The 23750-nt window shown below is 47.5% G+C and overlaps 1 protein-coding gene across 1 annotated transcript in view; it reads right to left on the bottom strand.

Annotated features, from left to right (window-relative positions):
* The window catches only part of PTPN14 (protein tyrosine phosphatase, non-receptor type 14), a 134231-nt gene continuing 110721 nt past the window's right edge, over positions 241-23750 (bottom strand). Inside the window, 4 exon segments of the mRNA XM_003130398.6 lie at positions 241-8722; positions 13831-13994; positions 18677-18911; positions 21798-21926. Coding sequence (XP_003130446.4) covers positions 8594-8722; positions 13831-13994; positions 18677-18911; positions 21798-21926 — 657 coding nt within the window. The 3' untranslated portion in view covers positions 241-8593.

Here is a 23750-nt window from a genome sequence, read left to right as displayed (position 1 = left end):
CTGTGAGAAGGCTCCATTTCTGGGGCCTCACACCATCAGCAGAGCCGTCTCTCCTTTCAGGCTCAAACGAATTCTTTGGGATGATCATATCACACAGAAATGAAAAGCAGGTGGAAATAAATGAGCTTTAAAGAAGTGAAAAGGCAGATTTTCCCAGGCACATTTGCCCATGAAAATAATCCTAAGAGAGATGGCGCTTTCAACGAATTAAACATACATCGTACAGAAAAGATTCAACTGTTTTCTCTGAAAAAAAAAAAAGTTTATTGCATTTGGAAGTCAATAGATATCTTTTACAAAAAAGGTTAGAATAAAAGATCTCACATTTGTAAAGGCACATATGAAACATTTGACAGCAATGACAAGGGCAGTGAGAACATAAACAATACACAACTAGGACCGGTATCGAAAGACTTTATAAAAACAGACAGATAGGAAACAGTGCAAAAATACTGTCAAAAGTCAGTTTCCTACACCTCGTAATGGTGTATAAAACTGGCAAGCATAAGCTTATTTACTGATATAAAAAAGCACATAGAATAGCATGCATAGTTTTATTTAAGGCTTTTAATATTATTAAATGGAGAGGAAGTCTATACCATAAGTAAAGCTGACATGACTATTAATCACTCCCCAACTTAGGGAATGTCCTATAAATGTCTTGCCTCCTCTGCCCCCTTAAAACTGTTTGTAGTAAAAAGACGGGACTTCCATCTTTCAAAGCAAGTGGCCACCATGGGGAGAAGACGAAATGTGTTCTCAGGATCCCAGGTCCCCGTCTGGAATGCATTTCTCACAGAAACAGCAGAGCAGGCGGTTAAACATCCAGGTCAGCCCAGGAGAGCCAGCCAGGTCTGGCTGCCACTGCCCCGCCATTCAGCTGGATGTCAGGAGGTTTCTGTGAGCTGACCCCAAGAGCCTTAAGAACAAACTGGTTTCTATGCTGGGGACCTGTCTGTATATCTGAAATGAACTCGTATTAAATGTCAGTTGCTTTGAAAGAGACAAGAAGTCACGACATTTTCTGGAACACAGAACCAAGGAAAGCATCAATACTGAATAAAGTAGCACAAGAGTCCAGTGAAACATAATAGATGAGGCTGTTACTTGATGTAACTCGTTACATAAGATTATACATTTAACAGTCATCTGCATGTGTAAACCTTTCTTTGCCATTTAAGTATCCTCAAGCAAGCTTGCTGACTACTGAAGGAACAAAGAAAAAGACACAGGAAATCATCTCCAGTGAAGAGTAACCTTACTTTTTGAAAGGATACGGTTAATAGAGCTTTGAGATTCCAAACTGGTGAGAAAGTTCAAAGGAAATTGCAGTAACGTTTTACAGTGTTCACGTTGGGAAAAAAAAAAAAAAGCCTCTGAATTACAGCTTTCAGTTCTAAGCTGAAGGTATTAATTAGCTCATACGGGCAGTTCAGGGAGGTGGGAGGTCCCTGAGTAATGCTGAGAACACGAGGCACCTCTGCTCTGCCAGCCAGCTGAGCTCCACTCAAAGCACGATTCCTGAGATGCTAGCGAAATGGTTCCACCCTAAGGCACAGAAAGATCGCAATGCCATGCTTGTCAGTTTTCTCCTGGACACCTTAGCAGGGGACGAGGCATCTGTGTTTCCCTGGAGGAAGAGGTTGTGAAGAAAGGACAGGAAGCATCACAAGACAGAGGTTGAACAGCACATCCTGCCCCTCCCTAGACAGCTGGGAATGGACCACAAGGCAGCTGTAAATATTCCAGGGGCAGCTCGGAGCATCATTCATTTCACCAGATTGGCCAGGCTCTGCAGAGGCGAAGATGAAGGGAACAGGGTTGGCAGGAAGAAGCTAGAAACGGATTTGTCTGACTACACGTTATTATGCCCGATGCAGCCACCATGGAGCCATCTAAATTCACCTCGACTTATATACATACATAGATATGTAAATAACATGTAAGCATGAGGTACTGCTGCAGTCTTTGTTCTAAACAGGACTGATAATCAAATCCAACTTTTCTTTCATCCCTTCTAGTTCTGAGACCTAGTGTCTATCACCAAGGGAAAAAATAGGGTGCGTAAGGTGCCAGCTCCTGGTTGCTGACAGCACCTAGCTATTTTCATTCTGGTTATTTCCATCTGCCAGATTTTATCCTTGCAACTACTATAAATTCCAGATTTTAGTTTTTGAAACGATCAGCTCTTTAAAATTAGATTTCCTAATCCCATAATTTGGAGAGATTTAGGAGAGATGCAGCCGTTTTGCTGCAGGGGTTGCACTGAAAGGACAGGCAAAGAACAGGTCTGCTGCCGAGATCTGATCCACAGAGCAAAGGAAAAGCCAGCAGAGCCCTAAGTGAATGAGGTGCACTTGGAAGAGGGTGACATCACAAAGCAGTCCTGCCTGTGCCCCCCGCCACCCTGAGTGAGACAAGGAACGGCACTTACAGTATTGATATTGACGCGGTTTTTAGAGATACCGCGTGCTAAGAAGGGGCTGCACTCTGCAGCCCCCCAGGAGAGGGCACTGTCGAGGAGCTGTGATTGCTGACTCCAGGGTCACATGGAGGAGCAAAACCTTCTGCAAAACCTGCTAATAAGTCTGTGAGAGCTGTGTGGGTTTGATCCCTGGCTGGGGACATGTCCCAGGCACAGCCAAAAAAGAAAAAAAGAAAGAAAGGGGAAAAGCCTGTGAGGAAAGGAAGGGCTGCAGACAAGCAAGGGGAGCAGATCTGTTTTCCTGAGCAGCAAATGTAGGCAGAGAGCCCAATACCAGGCATTCATCGAGGTCTCTCGCAACAGTGAGGACACAGCTGAACACCCTGAGAAAGAGTAAACCAGATCCCTCTGCAGGGCAGCACTGTCACCTCATTTCCATCCCTCTGGCCTTACAGAAAGGGAATAGAAGCGACATCCCCAAGTTCAGAAAATTGTTTGTGAATCAATGCACTTTTTAAAGTAATTAAATTTGGGGCCTGCATCTGCGGCATATGGAAGTTCCTGGCCAGGAATCAAACCCGAGCTGCAGCTGCCACTTATGCCACAGCTGTGGCAACACCAGGTTCTTAATCCACCTTGCCACAGCGGGAACTCTGAATTAATGCGCTTTTTGAGAGCAAGTTCAGGGCTGATCTAAAACCTCTACTCCTTCCATTTAATAACTCGTCGCTGGGCAAGCTGATGGCATTTTTTGGAAAGAGTGATCCTGATGGCTCAGAGTGTCGCAGAAGGAACAGTGACATCTAGGTAGATCATCATATGGAGGCTGCATCTCCGCTCTTGCCCTCCTGTCATAAAATGAAACGTCCTTGAATTTACTTTTAAAGCTGGCGGGCTGAGCAAAAGCTCCGAATGGTAGGAACTGATGCACATCCTCCTGGTTACAGCACCAAGCAAGAGTAAATTATGCAGACCTATGAAATCGACTGATGCCTGACATGCAGCGCCAGGCTCATGGACATTTTCATAGAGAACTTTTTAGTTCAGCCGTGCAGCTGGATTAAGCTGGAAACGATAAGTAAGGTAGTGAGCTGAATAAAAAAAAGAATGCTCGGCCGTCTGAGTTTCTAAAGGAAATGCAAAAGCTGAGAGCAGGCAGGATAAAGGTGGAGTATTGAGGAAGCATGCCATGGAGTTTCCCAGGTCCCCCTGAAGAACTACGATTGTCAGGGCAACACATGTGAGTTTGCAGAATTTTCTTTTTTTCTGTTTTACGGCTACACCTGCAGCATATGGAAGTTCCTGGGCTATGGGCTGAACTGGAGGTGCAGCCGCAGACCGATGCTGCGGCTTTCCGCAACACTGGATCCTTAACCCACTGAGTGAGGCCAGGGATCGGACCCGCATCCTCACGGACGTCAAGTTGGGTTCTTAACCCACTGAGCCACAGTGGCAACTCCTAGTTGGCAGAAATTTGACTGATGACATCTGCACCTTTTTCTCAGGCATATTGCTGTCACTTTCAACAGGTGCATCTGTGAGGTCTTTTGCCACCAAATGTCTTAGAAGGCACGGCAAAGACAAGAATCATTCTGCTTCATGCTCTGAGTTCAGGGGATGTGTCAAACATAATTTACCATCCTAGAGACTTCCACCCTAAGGGACCAACTAGGATTATTTCATCCCCAGAGAGCCAACCGGTTGTCACGCATAAAGCTGTAGACCAGTGGAAAATCTATACAGTCTCCAGGAAAACCCCAAATATCTCCATTTGGAAGCAGTGCTAGATGTGTTGTTACTTTGCTCACACACAAAAAAGAAATCATTAAGAGTGTCTGATAAAGTCCACAGGCAATAAAACTAAACATAGTTGCAGAAGAATCTTTGGTAAAACAAGAGGAAACCGAACTCCCACAAAGAGCCACCTGAAGAGCCCAACTGGAATTGGTGCTTCTAGAAGTTTCTAACTCTAGGACCCTGACAGTTTCTCCCAACACAGAGGAGGAGTGAAGGGTAGATGAACACTGATATGGCTCTGACCTGGTCCCCACCCCTTGAGTCTAAGCGCCCTGGCACGCCTCTGGGAAGGTCTCTGCATTTGCCTACCCGCTGACTTCTCCCCCCAGGGAAAACCAATAACCGCACTGCCTTCTCCCTCACACCCTACACGGGAGCAGGGAGGAGAATTCAAAAGCACACTCTGCTTGGCGACTCAGATGCCTTTGGGCCCACAGATCATGTTCCATTACCCCTGGGGCAGAGGCCAGCTCATACACACTGAGCACTGGGAAAGGATGGCAGCTGGAGTTCCCCGGTGGCCTCGTGGTTAAGGACCTGGCATCACTGCTGCAGCATAGGTTCAATCCCTAGCCTGGGAAAAGGCGCAGCCCCGCGCCCCCACAAAAAAAACAAACTGAAAAAAAAGAGAAAGGACAGCAGCTGAAAGACCCCACAGCGATGTGCCAATGACCACCCTGCCTGTTAGAATCTCAAGTGTACTCACATGTCGGCAAAGAGTGACTCCAAGCCCAGGAGACAGCCCGCTCACCAAGCGAGGTGAGGGGCCGCTCACAAACAGAGCCACGCTGCCCACTGAACACGCCCGTGTTCGTGTGCATTAGCACCTGCTGGGAGAGATGACACAGGGTGCGGCGGGAGCCATACTGATGCGGGCGGGGGGCGATGGTGGGCGGGGGGAGAAAAACTGGGCATGTTAGGTTGATCCAAGTGAATGCTCCACCATTGTCAATAAAATATGGTCCAAATACTGAAAAACGTCACACGGGTCAGCCCTTTTCAAGCTGGGAGAGATAAGAAAGATAGGCAGCAGGATAAACACGCTGACTTACTGGACCCGCCGGTGTTCATAAGTGAACTGCAAGAGCTACGTAGGCAGGATGAAGGTTAAGTGAGCACCGGGCAAGCCAGCGGGCAGGCCCTCCCCCGGCAGAGCCCACCGAGGAAGCGGCCAGAGGGCCAAGGGACGCGGAGGCAAATGATGCCTGATTACACTCACAAACGCTGCAGACGTAAAAAGTAAAATTCTCTCGATGCAGGGTTCTTGGAAATGCAATACTCAGAATATTCCAGGTGGAGGTGTTTTCCACCTTCCCCAACCCTGGCCGTTCCCTCCAGTAGAGGGGAGACACACTCACTCCCCTCTCCAGCCGAGAAATCAGGGTTTCACATCCCTCCCTAGTGCTGCCAAATCCTCCTTTACTTCCTTTCCAGGGAAAAAGTGGTGCATAAATGTAGATGCGACTCAGAAGAGGTGTCGCCTTGGAGCCCAAGGCATCCATAAGGCTCCGAAGGACAGGGTTCGGCTTTATCAGCTCCGCTCAAGGATGAAGACATCAAACCCAGCCCCCACCTCCCCGCCCACCCCTCCCGGGTCCAGGGACCACAGTGTAAACAAGGCTGAACGCTGGGTCAATACATCCAAATGAGCCTGGACGAAAGAAACAAAACAGTTCAACTGGAAAGCTTCAACACCAGAGGCCTGAAAGTGCTGGATGGCTTTGTTGTGACATGGTATCTTCCCCACCCGCCCCCCGCCCCAAACCCCTGCTCCATTTTTGATTTTCTCCCCTCACATCCAAACTGCAGCAACAGACCCTGACAGCTCCAGCTTCAGCCTTGATACAGCATCAGGAACTCATTCCAAAAGCTCTAACTAGATAACTAATTTAATACACTTTGCTTCAAGGTTTATTCCTTGGCTTGCTTCCCAGATATAAAGCATCTCTGGGCAATTATTATGCAGATGCCACTGAAAGGACTTTAAATGGCTGCTGCTAATTTACCAGGAGATATGCTGGCATTTACTGGAGCTGTGAAAAGGAATGCAAAGTGGGCTGAAGGACCAAAAGCACTTGTTTTTAAAAGCAAAATGGGTGGAATAACTTTTAAATGTTTTCCTTTGAGCTTCAATATAAACTTTGGCTGGGAAATTGGATATTGAACCTGCTTCTTCTCTGCATTCTGTGCATTCAGGAATATTCCCATAGCACCAAGTGGCAACTGGTGGATGAGTTGAAAGGAGGGCTTGAGTGATGAGCTCAAAGAGAAAGCTAATCTACACTCTGCCCACACGAGACATTTGAACAGTGCCCACGCTTCGGCCTGAGAGACAAAAGAGAAATACTGACGTTGCTCATCACACAATAAACCAGTAACTGCAGAGACCAACTGTTAAAATATCCCTAACAGCAGAACGGTCCCGGATGGAAAGTCTCTAGTGAAAAGAAAACAAATACCTCTTTGCCTGTTGGTGGTCCAGAGTTCTGAGCATCTTTAGAGTGAGGGTTATGAGATCTGAGCCATTGAAAATACATGTCATACGCATGGTTTTCTTTCTCAGATAATACACCAAAATTCCAGAATCTCTGCAGCTCCGTTGAAGTTCTCCTTGATGGGTTCTTTAGACCCTGGAGTAGACGGGAAGAGGCCTCCCCATCGCTGGATTCTTTTGAGTCCAATACAGGCCACAGCCACCGTTAACACCTGGCCAGGTGTGCAACCACAGAGATTCAACTTCCAAAGTAGTTCCTGGGGAATCTGCTTCCACGCCCGCCTGTCGGTATGTGGTGCGTGCAAGTCACGAAGGCACACTCTTTTTGGCTGCTTGGATGCCATTCTTTCTTTGCATTGACAGCTCAGAAAGAAAAAAAAAAGAAAGGCAGCAGTGGAGAAAGGCATCATGAAACAGCCGCCAAGGCCGCGTCTAAGAACAAAGCCACAAAAAGTGGCATCCAGAAAAAACCAGGAGTGGGGAGAAAAATGCCCCAAAGTTCAGCAAGAGGGAGAACATGCAGAACATGATGTATCGTGTACTAAGCTACAGAATTCAGGAGGACCAGTGATGGATGAGGGCGCAGAAAGCAACACCGAGAACCGCACTTCTTCCCCCGGAGGGCAGGAGCCACACCACCACTCACCCGAGCGGCTTGTGCGGAGGCAAGGAAACCTGCAAAGCCTTCATGCGAGATAAATCCCACCATCTTTCAGCAAGTGGGCCAAGACTCGGACCACGGGGTCCTGAGTGGGCTTAGCTCTGCTCCTGCAGACCCAACGCTGGGGATGCTGGCGCACAAGAGGAATCGGGTCGGTGTGGCTCCTGCTACCTGAGTGCCAAAGAGCGCCCGGGCCTCAGCTTTCCCAGCTGCATCGCTTTAGAACCTCTGCCATGCCTTAGTGATGGAGGGAAGGACAGAAAGCCCCCAGCACCTCGGCCCTCAGACCCTCAGCAACACGCACGTCCGTTTCAATAAGCAACAGTATCAAGGGCCTGCCTGCCTCTTTTTCCCTCCCGCACTGATACACTGTCTTCTCTCAATCAGGCAAGAGGCCCAGCTGCACAGACGGCCTGGCCCAGGGCCCCAAAGGCCCCCAGACTCGGGGACAAGCAGCACACACGAAGGGAGCAGCCCCCAGCAGGGAAACAGGCTCCGGAGCCCAGAATAAGGAGGGCTTGACAAAGAGCCAACATGGGGGCCTCATTCAGCCTGGGTCATGGCAGTCCCTGCATCACACAGGGAGCATGTCCCCTGGCTGCTCCTGTCCCCACTCAAGCTTGGGAGGAGAAAGGAGACGCCTAAGGGAGAGGGCACAGAGGAAGAAGGGAGAGCTGTCCATCAAGCCTCAGGAGCCCCCATTTATAAGAGAAGAGCGTCTTATCTTCTAGCAAAGGGTCTTCGCCCCTACCTTTCTATCTGAGGACAAATTCACTTTCTTGCCATCTTTGATTTGGACATGAGCAATTCAGGCTGATGAATTTCACGGCTGGCTACCAATCTGGCTGCCCCTTCACTAGAGATGTGTTCCCTCAGGCCTCTGTCCCTGACAGGATCCACCAGGCATCCTGCCTACTGACCTATTACACTGCAGATCAGTCAAGATGTGGTTCAAATGAGAAGTACTATATTCTTGTGAAAACTGCATTACCATGATTCACAAAAGTTACTCCCGGGGGGGGGGGTGGGAAATAAATTATCGCATATAAAATAATACATGATGTTGGTGAATGATCCTGGCTCCCGTCTTCAGGGAGCCAGTGGCTTGCCTGCTCCGGCCATCTGCACCCGGCTTGGGGGAGCAGATGTTGTCTGGAGGTGTGTCCCCATCCGCAGGACGGAGCTGGGTCCCTCTTCCAGGAGCTGAAGGGGGCGGTTAAATGAGTCTGGAGTTCTGGAGGAACTGGATGAGGACCTGGTAGACAAACTTGTACTGAGCGATGGTCTGGATCATGAACATTCTTTGCTCCCTGAGGAGCCTCAGCATCATGGGGACGTCCACCTTCTGCAAGAAAAGAGGAGGAGATTCTGAGATGGGGACCTTCCCTGGGGTCCTTCATCATTCCCTCGCCCAGGAAGCATTCACTCACTGGCCCTGGGGAGGTGCAGGAGAAAGCCAACGCCCCCCTCCAGGTCATCCCAACCAAGAGGGTACCAGCAACAGCGGAAGCTGGTCATCCTATTCCCTTGATGAGATTTTAATACAGACCAGAAGTGAAGAAACACAGAGCGGAGCTAACCCCTGTACTTTCATGCTACCACCCCATGCAGGATTAAGCCAACTTGGGTCTTTGTTTCTTCATCTGACACATTATCTTCTGCATGCTTTGCTCCAATGGCAATATGACCTTGGCCAAGGTAGCGAGATTGCCACAGCAATAACCAGGGGTGACAGACAGGACAGGACCCACCTCAGAGGATCGAATGAAGCCATGCATGTAAAGCGCTCAGCACAGGGGCTGGCCCACAGTAGCTCTTTATAAAGTCTCCTCACGATCTCATTAATTGTAATGAACTAAGAACACTCACACCCATCCTGCTCCCTCACAGGATCGTGGGCATAACCTAGTGAGATAGTTTATGTAAACCTTGAAAACATCAAAGCACAATCGCTGGACACCAGTCACGTTTGGAGTGAAACCTTTAATAATATCTTGGGCATTCAATGAGATTGCCGAAGTATAACTCTCTGAGAATCTCATACAGAATTAATGTGATGGGTCACAGTGCCTGATGTCCCCTCCCTCGTTTCACTTCCATCCTCCAGGACCGGCTGCACCAGAAGTTCCACAGGGTCCATCATGCCATCATGGGCTTGGCACCCTTCCCCCTGCTCTGGGGGCTCTTAACCCAGGCAAACACCCACACCTACGAAGTTATCAAGGACTGAGCAAGCATCGAAAATAATAAAAACTCAGCTCTAGGTGTTGTCTTACTTTACTTTCAAAAGTCATGTCAGCTATTTGCAAACAATGTGTAGCTACGATACCGTACAGGCCATTATTTTAGCTGCTCTTCTCCAGAATGAGTTAAGTAACACACACCCTAATTTTAAAAGGGACAGCCTAAGACCACAGATTTCTGGTGGCAACGAGTGGGTCTGTGCCTAAACTCTACTCCACAGTGACCAATATCAAGATATACAACACAGAGCACCTCGTAGTGAACTTAATTCACAGAATGCATGATGAGCATTGGACTCTGGCAAGCACTGAAGGTACTGCAGAACAAGGCTCTTCCTACCTCATACCCATCAAAGGCTTTGACAAGAGGCAGGGCCACACGGGAGCTAGGAACTCATCTGCCTGTGCCTCAGTTTCTCTTTGTTAGATAAGGGTTCGAACAGGACCTTTCTCACCGGGTCACTGTGAAGGCTACTTGAGCTGTAAGGTTCTTGGCACAGTGCTGGCACACGGTAAACACTGAATACAGGCTAGCTGTGGTTATTATAAATTTTCATTCCTGTTGCCACCACCACCATCACCAGCACAACCATCGCCTCCCTCCATCTCTGCCTCCATCATTTCCATCTCAATAGCCTGTAAGACTCAGCCCCAAGGACAGCATACTAGCTGATGGGGGGCAGTTTGGAGACAAGCTAAGGTTTCCCTGGTCCTCAGTGTGGGAGTCCCAGGTGCCTCGAAGACGCACTCCCACAGGGTCTGCTGTCCACTGTTCCCAACCCAAGGAATCAGGAGGGAATCGATGCTTGTCATCTTGCTTAGAAGATATTTCCTCCCCCCTTATCTCTGAAGGAAGATGAACCAATTCAGAAAAGCAGCCAGATCAAGACCTCTTGCTCTTTGGCTGGTGAGAACTTGACCTTTTGAGTAACTTAACTAATCAGGGACAGGAGGCCGAGAGAGGATTGCAAGCCATGAAACCAGTGCTTTCTGAAAAAAATGTATGAGCATTAAAGTTCCCTGGTGGGTTAAGGATCTGCTGTGATTCAGGTGGCTGCTGTGGCATGGGTTCGATCTCTGGCCTGGAAATTTCTGCACGCCAAGGACACGCCCCCTCCCCCAAAAAAACACAAACCAACGTCACAGCCAACACTCAGTGACCAAAAGCAATGAATCACAGAGACACTCTCAGGACAGCGGGGGAGAGGCCCCACCAGTTCCTACCACATAGCTCCTTGCCCTCACAGTAAGCATCTTTGCTCCAGGAAAAAGAAAAGGCATTTCACTGACAAAATTAAAATTCTCTGGATTACAGATGAAAACATAAAGTACCTTTTTTTGGTCTTTTTAGGTCCACATCTGCAGCATATGGGAGTTCCCAGGCTAGGGGTCGATTTGGAGCTGCAGCTGCCTGCCTACGCCACAGCTCACAGCAACTCCAGATCCTTAACCCACTGAGTGAGGCCAGGGATCGAACCCCCATCCCCATGGAGACGGGTCAGCTTTGTTACTGTTGAGCCATGACAGGAACTCCGAATAACATAACGTATCTTAAATCCAGAAGCTGGAGTTGGCACAGTGGTTAACAAATCCGACCAGGAACCATGAGGTTGCAGGTTTGATCCCTGGCCTTGCTCTGTGGGTTGGGGATCTGGTGTGCTGTGAGCTGTGGTATAGGTTGCAGACGCGGCTCGGATCCTGCGTTGCTGTGGCTGTGGTGTAGGCTGGCGCTACAGCTCCAATTCGACCCCTAGCCTGGGAACCTCCATGTGCTGCAGGTGCAGCCCTAGAAAAAGAAAAAAGAAAAAAATTAAAAAAAAAAAAATCCAGAAGCCATGGAAAGAAAACAGGAATATTTAGACAGGAGAAAAATGGCACACCCAATTTCATGTTGATTTAGCAAAATCTTTGGTTCAAAATATAAACAAACACGGTTCCACGCTTCTCCTAATTATAAGGGTTGGAGTTTTACTAGCCAGGCCTGAAGCAGAACAAGTAGGGAACTTTTTTCTCCTAACCATCTCCCAGTAGCAATTATGGGAAACGGGAGCGATAAGGCTGGCTATATTTGTGCTCGGGGAAGGGAAGTGAAAAACATGAGTCATCTCGCTATCTTTGACTATCAATGGGAACAGAAGTCCTTTTTGGACTGACCACGTTCCCGTAAAGAATGTTCTGGCATGCAACTGGGCATTGAGGAAATCCGCTCTGTCTGGACACACACAGAGGATGGCATCACCCTGAACCCTCCCCACGCCCACGCAGGGCCCTGGTGGCTGGAGGCCTCCGTCCGCTCCACGCCGGCTCTGGCATGTGTTGTTTCTCTTCCACGGGGCCAGGAGAACATCTGGTGATCAATGAGCCTTCATGTCATCGCCTTCCTGAGGCTCAGCCTTTGATGGGTCTCCAAAGGGCTCTCAGAACAGAGCGAGCCTTCGTGTCAGACAAGAAGCGCAGGACAGCCTCTCAAGTTGAAAAGGAGGGAGGGGAGCAGAGAGGCAGTGCAGGGGGAAGGAGGAGAGGAGGGGAGTTGGCAGAGAAAGTGCCTGGGGGGGGGAGAAGAGCTCTTCGTGGGGAGGGGATGACGAGGCCCTTCTTCCTCCCCTGGGGGCCCCTCGGTGCCCCCCCACTGGAGCTTGGATACGCTCGAGCCACACGAGCCAGAGTCCGCTGTGTCTGAGTCCATCGTCCCAGCACCAAGGGGGTCTGAGACTTAGCGGCAAGCTGTCCCCTCTACTAGAAACTTCGAGAGACTCCTAGAAGGAACAGGGAAGCAACCGATCAAGAAATCTCATGTGAGACAGAAAGATAAAACCTCAAAGAAGACGATGACATTTCTGTTATGCAGTCTCCATGGATGCCCCGAAGGGCATATTGCTCTTCAACAGAAGGTCTGTTTGCTTGTTTGTCTGAACGAGAGGCCACTTTTTGGCCACAACCCCTCTTCTACTTTGGAGCAGCACAAATATGCACAGGTACCAACTCAAAGTTTCCAAAATTAGCTTTCTATAGGCAGGGAACGTAAAACCCTTTGAGCAGGTTTGAACTCAGCACTTACTGTTTTCCTAGGAGTTTTTATACAACAAACTCTGTGATGCAGTATTTAACCTGATTTTCAAACCACGGAGGCCGTTGTGTAAACACGTTGTATATACGGTTATATAAATTCCTTCGCGGAACGAGCATCGTAATATTTCCGGATTTTAAAACTCCCGAACCACCTCAAAAGTTTCCTTTGCTTCTCCAAACTGTACAATTTGGAAGTTGCACTAGAACCAAATGACACATGGTGTGTGGAGGCAGAGTAAAAGACAGGAAATAACGTAGGGTCGGCAGGGGGAAACCTCGCTTCAAATCCTGGCACCATTTGCTTAAGAGCCATCTGGCACTGGACAAGCCACTGCCCTGTTTCTGGACCTCAGTGTCCTTATCTGTAAAATAGGAGCACTGACATTTGCAGCTATGAAGACGCCCGACTAAGAACCAAAACAGTGAAAGCCATTTAAAACCGCGAAAGTCCCATGTGAATGGAAGGCAGGAGGATTGTTCTTTGGCCTTTGCTTGCCATTTGCCTCATCTCCACAAAATCAACGCCCCCTCCGTGTAACTCCCTGACCTACAGCAGGAAAGGGCTCCGCTGAACCGCAGTCCGAGTCTCTGCAGGGAGAGCCAATGTCCAGTCTGTGTCCCGAGATGATGCACCAGCCCTGCTCCACCCCGCGGCCACGCTGGACAAGAGCAAACAGCGCCCTCTCAAATAAAACCTCCCTCGGAAGAATGAAAAACGTTTTTAGAGTGTACACCTCTTCACATAGGATTGAGGCCAAAACATCCCAGATTTGAAAGACGCATGTGACGCCACATCCCAACAACATGTGATGGAATAACCGACTGTGGAAAATGACCCGCAATAAAACCAGACTGTCTACAAAACAGACTTCTGGGATGCCTGCAAAGCTCAGACTTACTAAATGTTTCCTTCCTTACACTTTCAGCTCTTCTCTATTACCTGGGGCGCTACACCGAGCAGGGAAAGGCAAAAGACAAGGAAGGCTGTCAAAGTCAGAGCGCGACTAGGCATCACGGGTCTGGAAAGGTCTTGTTGGGGGAGAGGAAAGAATGCCCTGGCAATGGACGGGCACGGGGGAAGGCCTGGGCACGGTGTAGAGGGGTGCCCCCGGGCAGGACTCAGAAGCCGGGAACGACTCACTTCATTATGCTCCAGGCAGTAGATCATGAGTTCAGAAAGGATGACCACGCCCGTCCTTCCCACCCCGGCACTGCAGTGCACCACGATGGGGGGGTGCCGGTTCTTGGTGCCTTCCAGCATGCTGTTGGTATGGCGACGGACCGACTGGATCTCCTCCAAGTAGGCTGCAAGACAAAATGCAAATCTTGTCACTGAAGTCCTACACGGCTTTGCATATAAGTGAGGAGGGGGAAAAAAAAAAAAAGCCCTGATGGTGAATTTTTTTTTAAGTGACAATAATTTACAGTTCTTACAAGACACTAATTATTTGGCTGGTACCCACTGTATAGTCCTGGATCCAGAAAGGACCAGCTGGGAGTCAATTAGTCCATGGGAGAAGTTGTTCTTTAAATTAAATAGTTCTTTTTTTAAAAATTAAATTCTGTTTTCCCCTCTGCAAATCCCAAAGTCCCCCAAGCAGATGATTCTCGACATTACTTGCAGCAATTCCTACTATTAACAGACTGGGATCAGAACACCAGCTCAGTCCCCTTGAAACGCCCGCCTGTCAGAGCCAATTTCTGGTGGGAAGAGCGTCCATCTGCCCTTTCTTCCTCCCCTCACTGAATGAGTGAATGTCAGCCGAGGCTTGACTCCATTTTTATTTTTATTTCTGGCCATGCCCATGGCAGGTGGAAGTTCCCCGGCCAGGGATTAAACCCTCAAGCTTCAGCAGTGACACCACTGGGTCCTTAATTCACCAAGCCACCAGGGAACTCCTTGACTGTATTTTTAGATTTTTAAATAGACCTGGAGGAGAGGGGCTGGTTTTTGTAGCTTGAATCCCATGTGGTTATGTGAGTAGCTCAAAATAACCCCCCTCTTTTGGGGTAACATATGTTTCGGATGGAAATGTCCTGCCACCTCCGTTCCTTTGCAACATCTGCCTGGTCCCACAGGGCTGTGCAGGGCACTGTTCACGCCTCCACTGGGCACAAATGAAAGATTACTCAATACACGTCCTGAAGATTTTTTTTTTCATGATCATGGAAAAAAAAGACGAGTATATACATGTAATCCTCAAATAGTCCAAGAACCAGAAAAAGTCAATTAGTAATTGAGATTTTACAGAAGATGGATGGTTCAGAGAAGCAGATTTGAAAATTCTTAATACTCAGAAAATCTCACCCCTATGCAGGGGGGGGAAACACAATGAGGACGGAAGCTCAAACTGCTGAAGAAAAAACACTGCATTCAAATCATTTACATACAACGAATAGGAACTCCTATCTTCCTTTATAAGCTTAGTTAATTAGTAATCTGAGGTCGTTTACGCAAATAAACGTTTACCACCACCACCAATGATGTAAAATGAGATGGAACGAAACAAAAGAGGGAAGGCATTCTGAAGTGACCAGATAAAGCGGCTGCTCTTGGTACCAGACACAAGCTGAATACCGAGCATGGAATTCCCTTCAGCTTCTGTTCAAAGGGCAAAAGACATGACATTCTCAGATAGCAGGCAATGTTCATACACAAGAGACAAAGTTTTTCTTGTGCTAAATTTAAGACAATTTAAAAGGAATATTGATTGGGGAGTTCCCGTCGTAACGCAGTGGTTAACAAATCCGACTAGGAACCACGAGGTTGTGGGTTCGGTCCCCAGCCCTGCTCAGTGGGTTGAGGATCCAGCATTGCCGTGAGCTGTGGTATAGGTCGCAGACGCGGCTCGGATCCCGTGTTGCTGTGGCTGTGTAGCAGGCCCTGAGGTTCCAGCTCCAATTCGACCCCTAGCCTGGGAACCTCCATATGCTGGGGCATCGGCCCAAGAAATGGCAAGAAAGACAAAAAATAAAATAAATAAATAAAAGGAATATTGGTCAATAAAGCAGATGCCACCATCAAATGGAATTTCCTAAGACACACAGAGACTGGATTTAAATGGATGCCTTCTCCAGCAATCATATTAATAAAATTCCTTAAGCTGTAACTCAGTGAAGACTTCTGGAGGCTGGAGGACAGTTTGACCCAGTTCTTGTGCATCAGGTAATCTAAGCTAAACACGGGCAAAAATCTTCTAAAACTCTTCAAAAGCTAGAGAGCCAACATTTCTAAGACCCTGCCCAGCACACCAGACCTGAGTTTCTTAGAAACACAAATTAATAAATTTATACTGTTTAAAAATATTTTCTACATATTTCAGTAACTTAGATTGGCCTGGCCTCAAAATGGTTCTGATTTAAAAATTTTGAATACATTTTTAACCATTTTGGAGTTCCTGTTGTGGTGCAGCAGAAATAAATCTGACTAGGAACCATAAGGTTGTGGGTTCGATCCCTGGCCTTGCTCACTGGGTTAAGGATCTGGCGTTGTCACAAGCTGTGGTGTAGGTCACAGACACAGCTCAGATCCTGTGTTGCTGAGGCTGTGGCATAGGCTGGCACCTGTAGCTCTGATTCGACCCCTAGCCTGGGAACCTCCATATGCCGTGAGTGGCCCTAAAAAAGCAAAGCAAAAAAAAAAAAAAAAAAAAAAAAAAAAAAAAAATTTGAAACCATTTTGTAAACTCAATCTTTTTTTTTTTCTTTTTTTTGGTCTTTTTGCCATTTTTTGGGCTGCTCCCCTCCCGCGGCATATGGAGGTTCCCAGGCTAGGGAATCGAATTGGAGCTGTAGCCCCCGGCCTACGCCGGAGCCATAGCAACTCGGGATCCAAGCCGCGTCTGCGACCTACACCACAGCTCACGGCAACGCCAGATCCTCAACCCTCTGAGCAAGGCCAGGGATCGAACCTGAAACCTCATGGTTCCTAGTCGGATTTGTTAACCACTGAGCCACGACGAGAACTCCCCAAACTCAATCTTTCATTAAAGCTGTTAATCAATCATTAAACAAACCTACTTTTTAAATTTTTTTTATTCAAGTAGAGTTGATTTACAATGTTGTGTTATAATGGATCTACTTTTGTTTTCATTTTCTGAATCTTGCCTCTCATAAAGCAATGAGCAACCGATGACCAGAAAGGAATAAAAAGAAAACTGTCATCAGGAAAGAAAGTTCTGCAGACATCACTGTGCTCCTTACTAATATTTTGAGCTACAGGTAACTGACCTCAGGCCAACCACTAACCCACTCAAGATCTTGCTCTAGATCCTTTGATTCCAATCATCTTTCTTTCTTTTTTTTTTTTTTTCCTGGCTTTTTAGGGCCTCACCCGCAGCATATGGAAGTTCCCAGGCTAGGGGCCGAATCAGAGCTGCAGCCGCCGGCCTACACCACAGTCACAGCAACACCAGATCCAAGCCGCATCTGCAACCTACACCACACAGCTCACGACAACGACGGATCCTTAACCCAGTGAGCGAGGCCCGGGATTGAACCCGCAACCTCATGGTTCCTAGTCAGATTCATTTCCACTGTGCCATGATGGGAACTCCCACTCATCTTTCTTATTTTCAGTGTCCAGCTCCTCAAGGACCATCATCACTTTAGTGGGAAATGAAATACCTGTGCTGGTGAGTAAGTCTGCCTCGAAATCTCTCTCGGAACGTGTGAAGTGGTACTTCCAGGTACTTGAAAACCTGTGCGCTCTCTCTCCTCCCCCCTCCCCTCCCTACTCAAAATAAAATCTTTCTCTAACATCCTCCCGCTGCGGGGGTCAAGCTCTCTTGCCAGTGGGTGAGTCAACAACACAGCAGGCATAACCAGTGTGCAGGGAACCTTTGGGTCATCTTTTTAGCTGGCTCAGGAAGGAATGGGGTTTTCCACAAGTGCAGGATGTTTCAGGCAGACTGTGGAAAGGAAGGGGGGGTGGGGGGCAGACTGACCGCAGCATCGGATCTCACCCCCGGACTGTGATCATTGGCCTGCCTTCCCCTGGCGACGTGCCTTGAAGACTAAGAGTGTTTCATTTCCGAGTTTGAAGCGCCTGACTCAGTGCCCAGCACGTGGTAGGCACGCACGCAGTTTGCAGTTGTCCAAATACAGTACTGCATACGATTTGGGTGAATTAGTTTCTAAGCTAATGATAATCTTGAAAAACTATGTATGCGTTCATGAATCAAAAAATGATCGTTTCGAACACTACCAACCAATTGCAATAATTCTTAGTATCTTTAATCATGGGTACGAAAAATTACTGACTGGGATTTACTGCTATAGTAAATACGGGGCTTCTGAAATATAAGTGTCCATGAGACATCTTTTTTTACTTGATTGCTCTGTGTTTTTTCTTGCGGTAAAATATACAGAAGATAAAATTTACCATTTTAATCATTTGACAAGTGTACATCACATGAAGTATACATGAAGTGCACAGTGGCGTTACGTATATCATACTGTTGCGCAACCACCATCACTGTCCAGGTCTAGGACTTCTTTGCGGTCCCAAACAGAACTCTGCATCCATCAAACAAGAACTTCCTATTCCCCTCCCGCTTAGCGCCTGGTAACCTCTATTATACGTTATATTGTTATCAAGTTGCCTATTTTGGGTAACTCATATATAAGTAGACTTACACAATATTTGTCCTTTTGTGTCTGGTATTTTATTTAGTATAATGTTTTCAACGTTCAGATGTGTGACATGTACCAGACTAGTTATGTATTAATGATTAGCTAAAGGTCTATATCAAAGGAGAACCAATTAGTTTACTATAGTTTTAGTTTATTGGCATAAAAGTAACAAGAATATGATAAATGCTATGTAGTAGCCTTTGTTCTACACATACTCTGTGAAGTATTACATACTTCAATGTTATGATACTTTTGCCACTTAAGAGAAAGTTTCCTCTCTTTCCATTTCACTTCCAACTGATAAGACCATTGATGCTGCTGCTAAAAATCCCAACGGGGAAGAAAAAACTTACACAAAAATCCTTGGACATCCTCTGGGCAGCCGTGATCTGGCCAGTCAGTGTATTGCAAATGCCACACCGTCCTCTCCTGCCCGGACAAGAGGTGCTTGACCTTCAAGCCTGTGGTTGCATAGCAACCAGAATCTGTTCGGAACTTTGTGGTGACCTTGAACTTGCCATAGGTGGCTGAGCTGTGCTTGGAACCCAGCTTGGGCCAGTATCGGTGGCTCTTGGTTCGTCCGCCTTCCTGAATCACACACAGAAGCAAAATCGGACATGAGTCAGGGGAAGCTCTTAGCCTCTTCCTATTAAAGTCTGAGGACAGCAAAAGATGCAAATGGCTTCTAAGTCACTGACTCAGGAGCATCGGGCAGCATCTATCACAGTAGATCCTATGCATTTTAGCCAAGCCCAATAATAAGATTTACCACACAGTTACGTCAATGGAAAACTTTAAAGACTCACAACAGGGCTGCAAGTGCATGACAGAAAGAAGAGCCAGCACAAAGGACAGAGGCAGGAACAAGCTAGGGTGTTCACAAAACAGAACGGTCCTCAGCGTGGATGGCCGAGAGGGGGTCAGAGGGGCCTCCTGCTCCACAGCACAGGGTTGGGATTTCACGTCATGGACAGTGGGAAGCCACAGGAAGGTGACAAAGTGACCTTAAACAGAAGAGTGACAGGTCCCGGTCATCATTCTAGGTCCCACTTCTCATTCTCCACCGTCAGCCCTGGGCTCCCTCCGCTACACCCCATGGACCGCGGACACGGGCTCCATCCTCTAGTGTCAGTCTCACGTTTTTCAGCCTCACTCGTTGTTTTAGTTCCACTGACCACTGAGGCAGGAGGAAACTGGCCAGGCCCCCTTCCTCACTCCCTCGATTTGATAATCTTTTCTGAGGATGTGCATGCTTGACCATTTACAAAACGGGATCCTCCGTGGTTTTGCGATTACAGGAGTGGGGGTGCGGGTGGAGCGATGGTGGCTTAGAAGAGGGCTCAGGGCAGGACACAGGTGGAGACAAGAGCGGAGGGTACAGAGCTGGGGGAGTGGGTGGCAAGGGCTGGGGCGGGGGCTTGCTCTCCAGAGGCGCCCCGCCAGCTGACCCACTCACACACACAAAGCGACACATCTTCGGGTGGCACAAGGAATCTTCCCTGAGTCTTCTGGTTGAACGGAGTCTTCTTAAGTTAGAAGCCCCCTGCCTCTTTTATTTAATAATCCTGGGAAAAGCAGGTTTATCTTAGGCCTTTAATCTATGCCACTGCTGAGTATCGAAATCAATCACAGATTTCAAAAGACTGGAAGCCTCAGCTGCCTCCCAGATCGCTGGACTTTGTGTGCCGAAGCCTGGCCCCTTCTTGTCATGCAGGTTTCAGCTCATATGCAGCCTCCTCAGAGGGCCCTGGGCTGCCATCTCATCTGAAGTAACCCCCGCCCCAGTGCTCCCCCCATCCCATTGCCTGGCTCCATTTTCCCCACAGCACTTAGCCGTCTCTGAGCTGCCTTTATTTCTCCGCTTTGCACTGTAAATCCCTCTAAGATGCAGGCTCTCTGGGGACAAGGATCAGGCCTGTTGTGTTTACCACCACACCCCTGGGGGCAGCGCAGATGTAGGTACACTGTATTAAGTTGAATGCATCTCTTCCACGGATGCAATTCAATAAAGTAAGAAAACTGAGTTTTCTTTTGTTTTGCTTTGCTTTTTAGGGCTGCATCCCTGGCATATGGAAGTTCCCAGGCTAGGGGTTAAACTGGAACTATAGCTGCTGCCTATATCAGAGCAACACCAGATCTGAGCCAGATCCATGACCTACCCCACAGCTCATGGCAATGCCAGATCCTTAACCCACTGAGCAGTGCCAGGGATCAAACCCACATCCTCACGGGTTTGTTACGCTGGGCCGCAATAGGAACTCCAGAAAACTAGGATTTTTAAGCAGCATTTACTCTCTGTGGGAAGGTGGGATAGAAAATCAGCCTAGAGAAGTATAATGGGCTTTATAGAGCCCAAGTCCTCTCACCACTACCTTCTAATGGGTTGTTCTGGAAAGCACCTGTTCAGAATAGTCCATAAAAGGAAGATTACTTTTTTTCACTTCTTTCTATTCCCTACCCTTTAAAAATTGTTAGGAAACAGGTATGCAATACTATCAGTATGGTTTAAAAGAAGGATGAAGCTTGTCCCTTAAATGACTTTAAAACATAGGTTAAAATTTAATGAAAGGAGTTCCTGTTGTGGCTCAGTGGGTTAAGAACCTGACACAGTGCCCATGAGGAGGTGGGTTTGATCCCTGGGCTCACTCAGGATCTGGCATTGCCACAAGCTGCAGCGTAGGTCACAGATGTAGCTCTAATATGACCCCTGGCCTGGGAATTTCCATATGCCACAGGTGCAGCCATAAAAGAAAATAAAATTTAATGAAAGAAACAAAAGGAAGTGGTTAAAATCTAAAAAAAAAAAAAAAAAAAAAAAAAAACCTGACAAGAGAAGAAACACAAAACTTCTCCTAAAGACAGCAAACTCCAAGCAAACTGCTAGGATGACTGGTTGTATATGCCAGTTTTTGTAACACCACAGAGAGTTCTCTAGTTACCAGCGAAAATTTATGTTTGACTTGGCAAAGGAAGAAAAAGATTTTTTTCCCTCCTCTCCCCAGAGAATAGAGGCTTCTACAGGAACAACCACTTCTGGTCTCTTTTCAGCTGATAAGCAGGATGGCATGTGAGCTGGCCGTGCCTGGGCATACATGCCGGATTATCCAGAGCCGCCCAAAGTTCTCGAACTCCAGTGCAAAGATCAGTGCTTTGTTTGGCATATACAAGTGAGCTGGCTGAACTGATAGCTGGTTCGTTTTTGTGTGTTTGTTTACTTGTTTGATTTTAGCTCATGGTGATCTAAGGATAAGCCTTAAAAGCTGGATGAAAATGGGACACAACAATCAATTACCTTTGGAGAAAAAAACAAAGCTATATGGAAGGAAGGAATGAAAAAAGAGGCAGATCAGAGAGAAGAGGGTTTGCAGAGAAAAGGTGGGGCAGGAAGGAGGGGACAGCAAAGCCGCTGACACAAAGCCCATCTTTTGCCCCCCCCCCCCAAGGGACAGATGGCTGTGCGGCCATTCCCCTTACCTCCTCCGCGGTGACCATGGCGATCACGTTGGCTCCCTGTTCCCACACCATCTGCCAGAAGTCATGGCATGTGTGTGGCAGGGGCCCCTGAGTGGCGATGTAGTGCCATTCTGCCCCACCAACCACCACCTGGAAACCAAGGAAAGCACTGGTGAATAACCCCAAATCCAGGACAGACTTACTTGCTGACCCTGGGTCCTTTTGCATCCACCTAAAAACCTCAGATAGTATTTTTTTAGACCAAATGTGTTATCACTAAGAAACCTGAGACCATGATGGCTAGTGACACATTCTTATACTTTTTGCCACTTAAGTTTATTAAAATATATCTCATCATTTTTGGTCTGAAACCCACAGTAATTATGTGCAAACGAGCGCACACCAAAAAACATATATATGTGGGAGTTGCCTGGTGGTGTAATGGTTAGGATTCAGGGATTTCACCTCTAAGGCCCAGGTTCAATCCCTGGTCTGGGAACTGAGATCCCACATCAAGCCACTGGCCCAAAAAACAACAACAACAACAACACACACACACACACACACACACACCTACATACACAATATTACATGCATATATGTGTGTACAACCTAACAATTTGTTACAGAAGTAAGTTATGTTTCCAATGTGCAATGTACTGATAACTGCCATTCTTTTCTCTTTTTTCTAGTCTATTCCATTAAAAACAAAACAGGAGTTCCCATTGTGGCACAGCGGAAATGAATCGATTAGCAACCATGAGGTTGCGGGTTCAATCCCTGGTCTTGCTCAGGGGGTTAAGGATCCGGCGTTGCCGTGAGCTGTGGTGTAGGTTGCAGACGTGGCTCGGATCCCGCGTTGCTGTGGCTCTGGCGTAGGCCGGCAGCCATAGCTCCGATTAGACCCCATAGCCTGGGAACCTCCATATGCTGCGGGTGTGGCCCTAAAAAGACAAAAGACAAAAAATATAAATAAATAAATGAATGAATGAATAACAAACAAAACAAAAGACGGCAAAACCCAAACTGCTCCTGACGGCTAAATTGATTTCACACCCAACAACCACAGTGTGGTTCACAGTTTGAGAAACGATACGCCATGGCATCCTTTAAAACGTCTACTATGGAATAACACCCCTTTGGGAGTAATGTCTTTCTATCACTGCCCTGATATGTGTGTGTCATAAATCTCTGCTGTACCTGCCACTCTGTGAGTGCCACGTCCAGGAGAGGCACGATGAAGGCACGCAAGCCGATGGTCTATGCTATTTTATCATTACCTTCCCCCCGTGCAGCCCCACAGCGTCCAGGGGAACTCTGGCGTCCTAAGAGGATTTTGGATGAAATCATTACCCCGTGCAGCTCAGGGTGATCCTGGGAGGATAACTCTGTAGCTATAAATAGCCACAGCAGAGACTCCCTGATAAGTTGTGCCCCACATGCTGAAGGTCGTGCGATCAGGATGACAAGGTGGCCCTTGGAGGGACCTTTCCAGGTTTCCCTCGTTCTTGTGCCTGGACATTGCCAAGCAGGCTCCCTTACTCTAGACAGTTCTAGGGGTAATGGAGTGATCGCTGGTCGGAACTTTTCCCCTCATTTATTTTATGAAACAATATACTAACTTGATTTGAACAAAAACAATGTCAGTTATTGTCTCATTACACAAGACATGTTTAGGTCAAAGCTGGCAAGCGAAACCCATTTTCCAAGTACTGGTGGGAGATAACATTCACATATTTGTTGGCTGGCTAGGAGTTTGGCTTATCTGTGGAATTGTGATTTTAAACATTCGCCTCCCTGGCACCCAACATATAGGAACCATAAATACTTCCAGAGCATGCTGCTGCCTGGGGCTTTTCAGCATATTCCAAGTATTGACAGGAGGGTATTAAAAACGGCATTAAAAACACCACTGCCAATGCTACCGAGGTAGATTTCGCAGATGTGATTCTACCTCTGGAGCAAATAAATCTC

This window comes from Sus scrofa, chromosome 9 (genome assembly GCF_000003025.6).
Source record: "Sus scrofa isolate TJ Tabasco breed Duroc chromosome 9, Sscrofa11.1, whole genome shotgun sequence".
Taxonomy (NCBI): domain Eukaryota; kingdom Metazoa; phylum Chordata; class Mammalia; order Artiodactyla; family Suidae; genus Sus; species Sus scrofa.
Note: the sequence above shows the minus strand (reverse complement) of the source record. Positions and strands in the feature narration are given on the sequence as shown.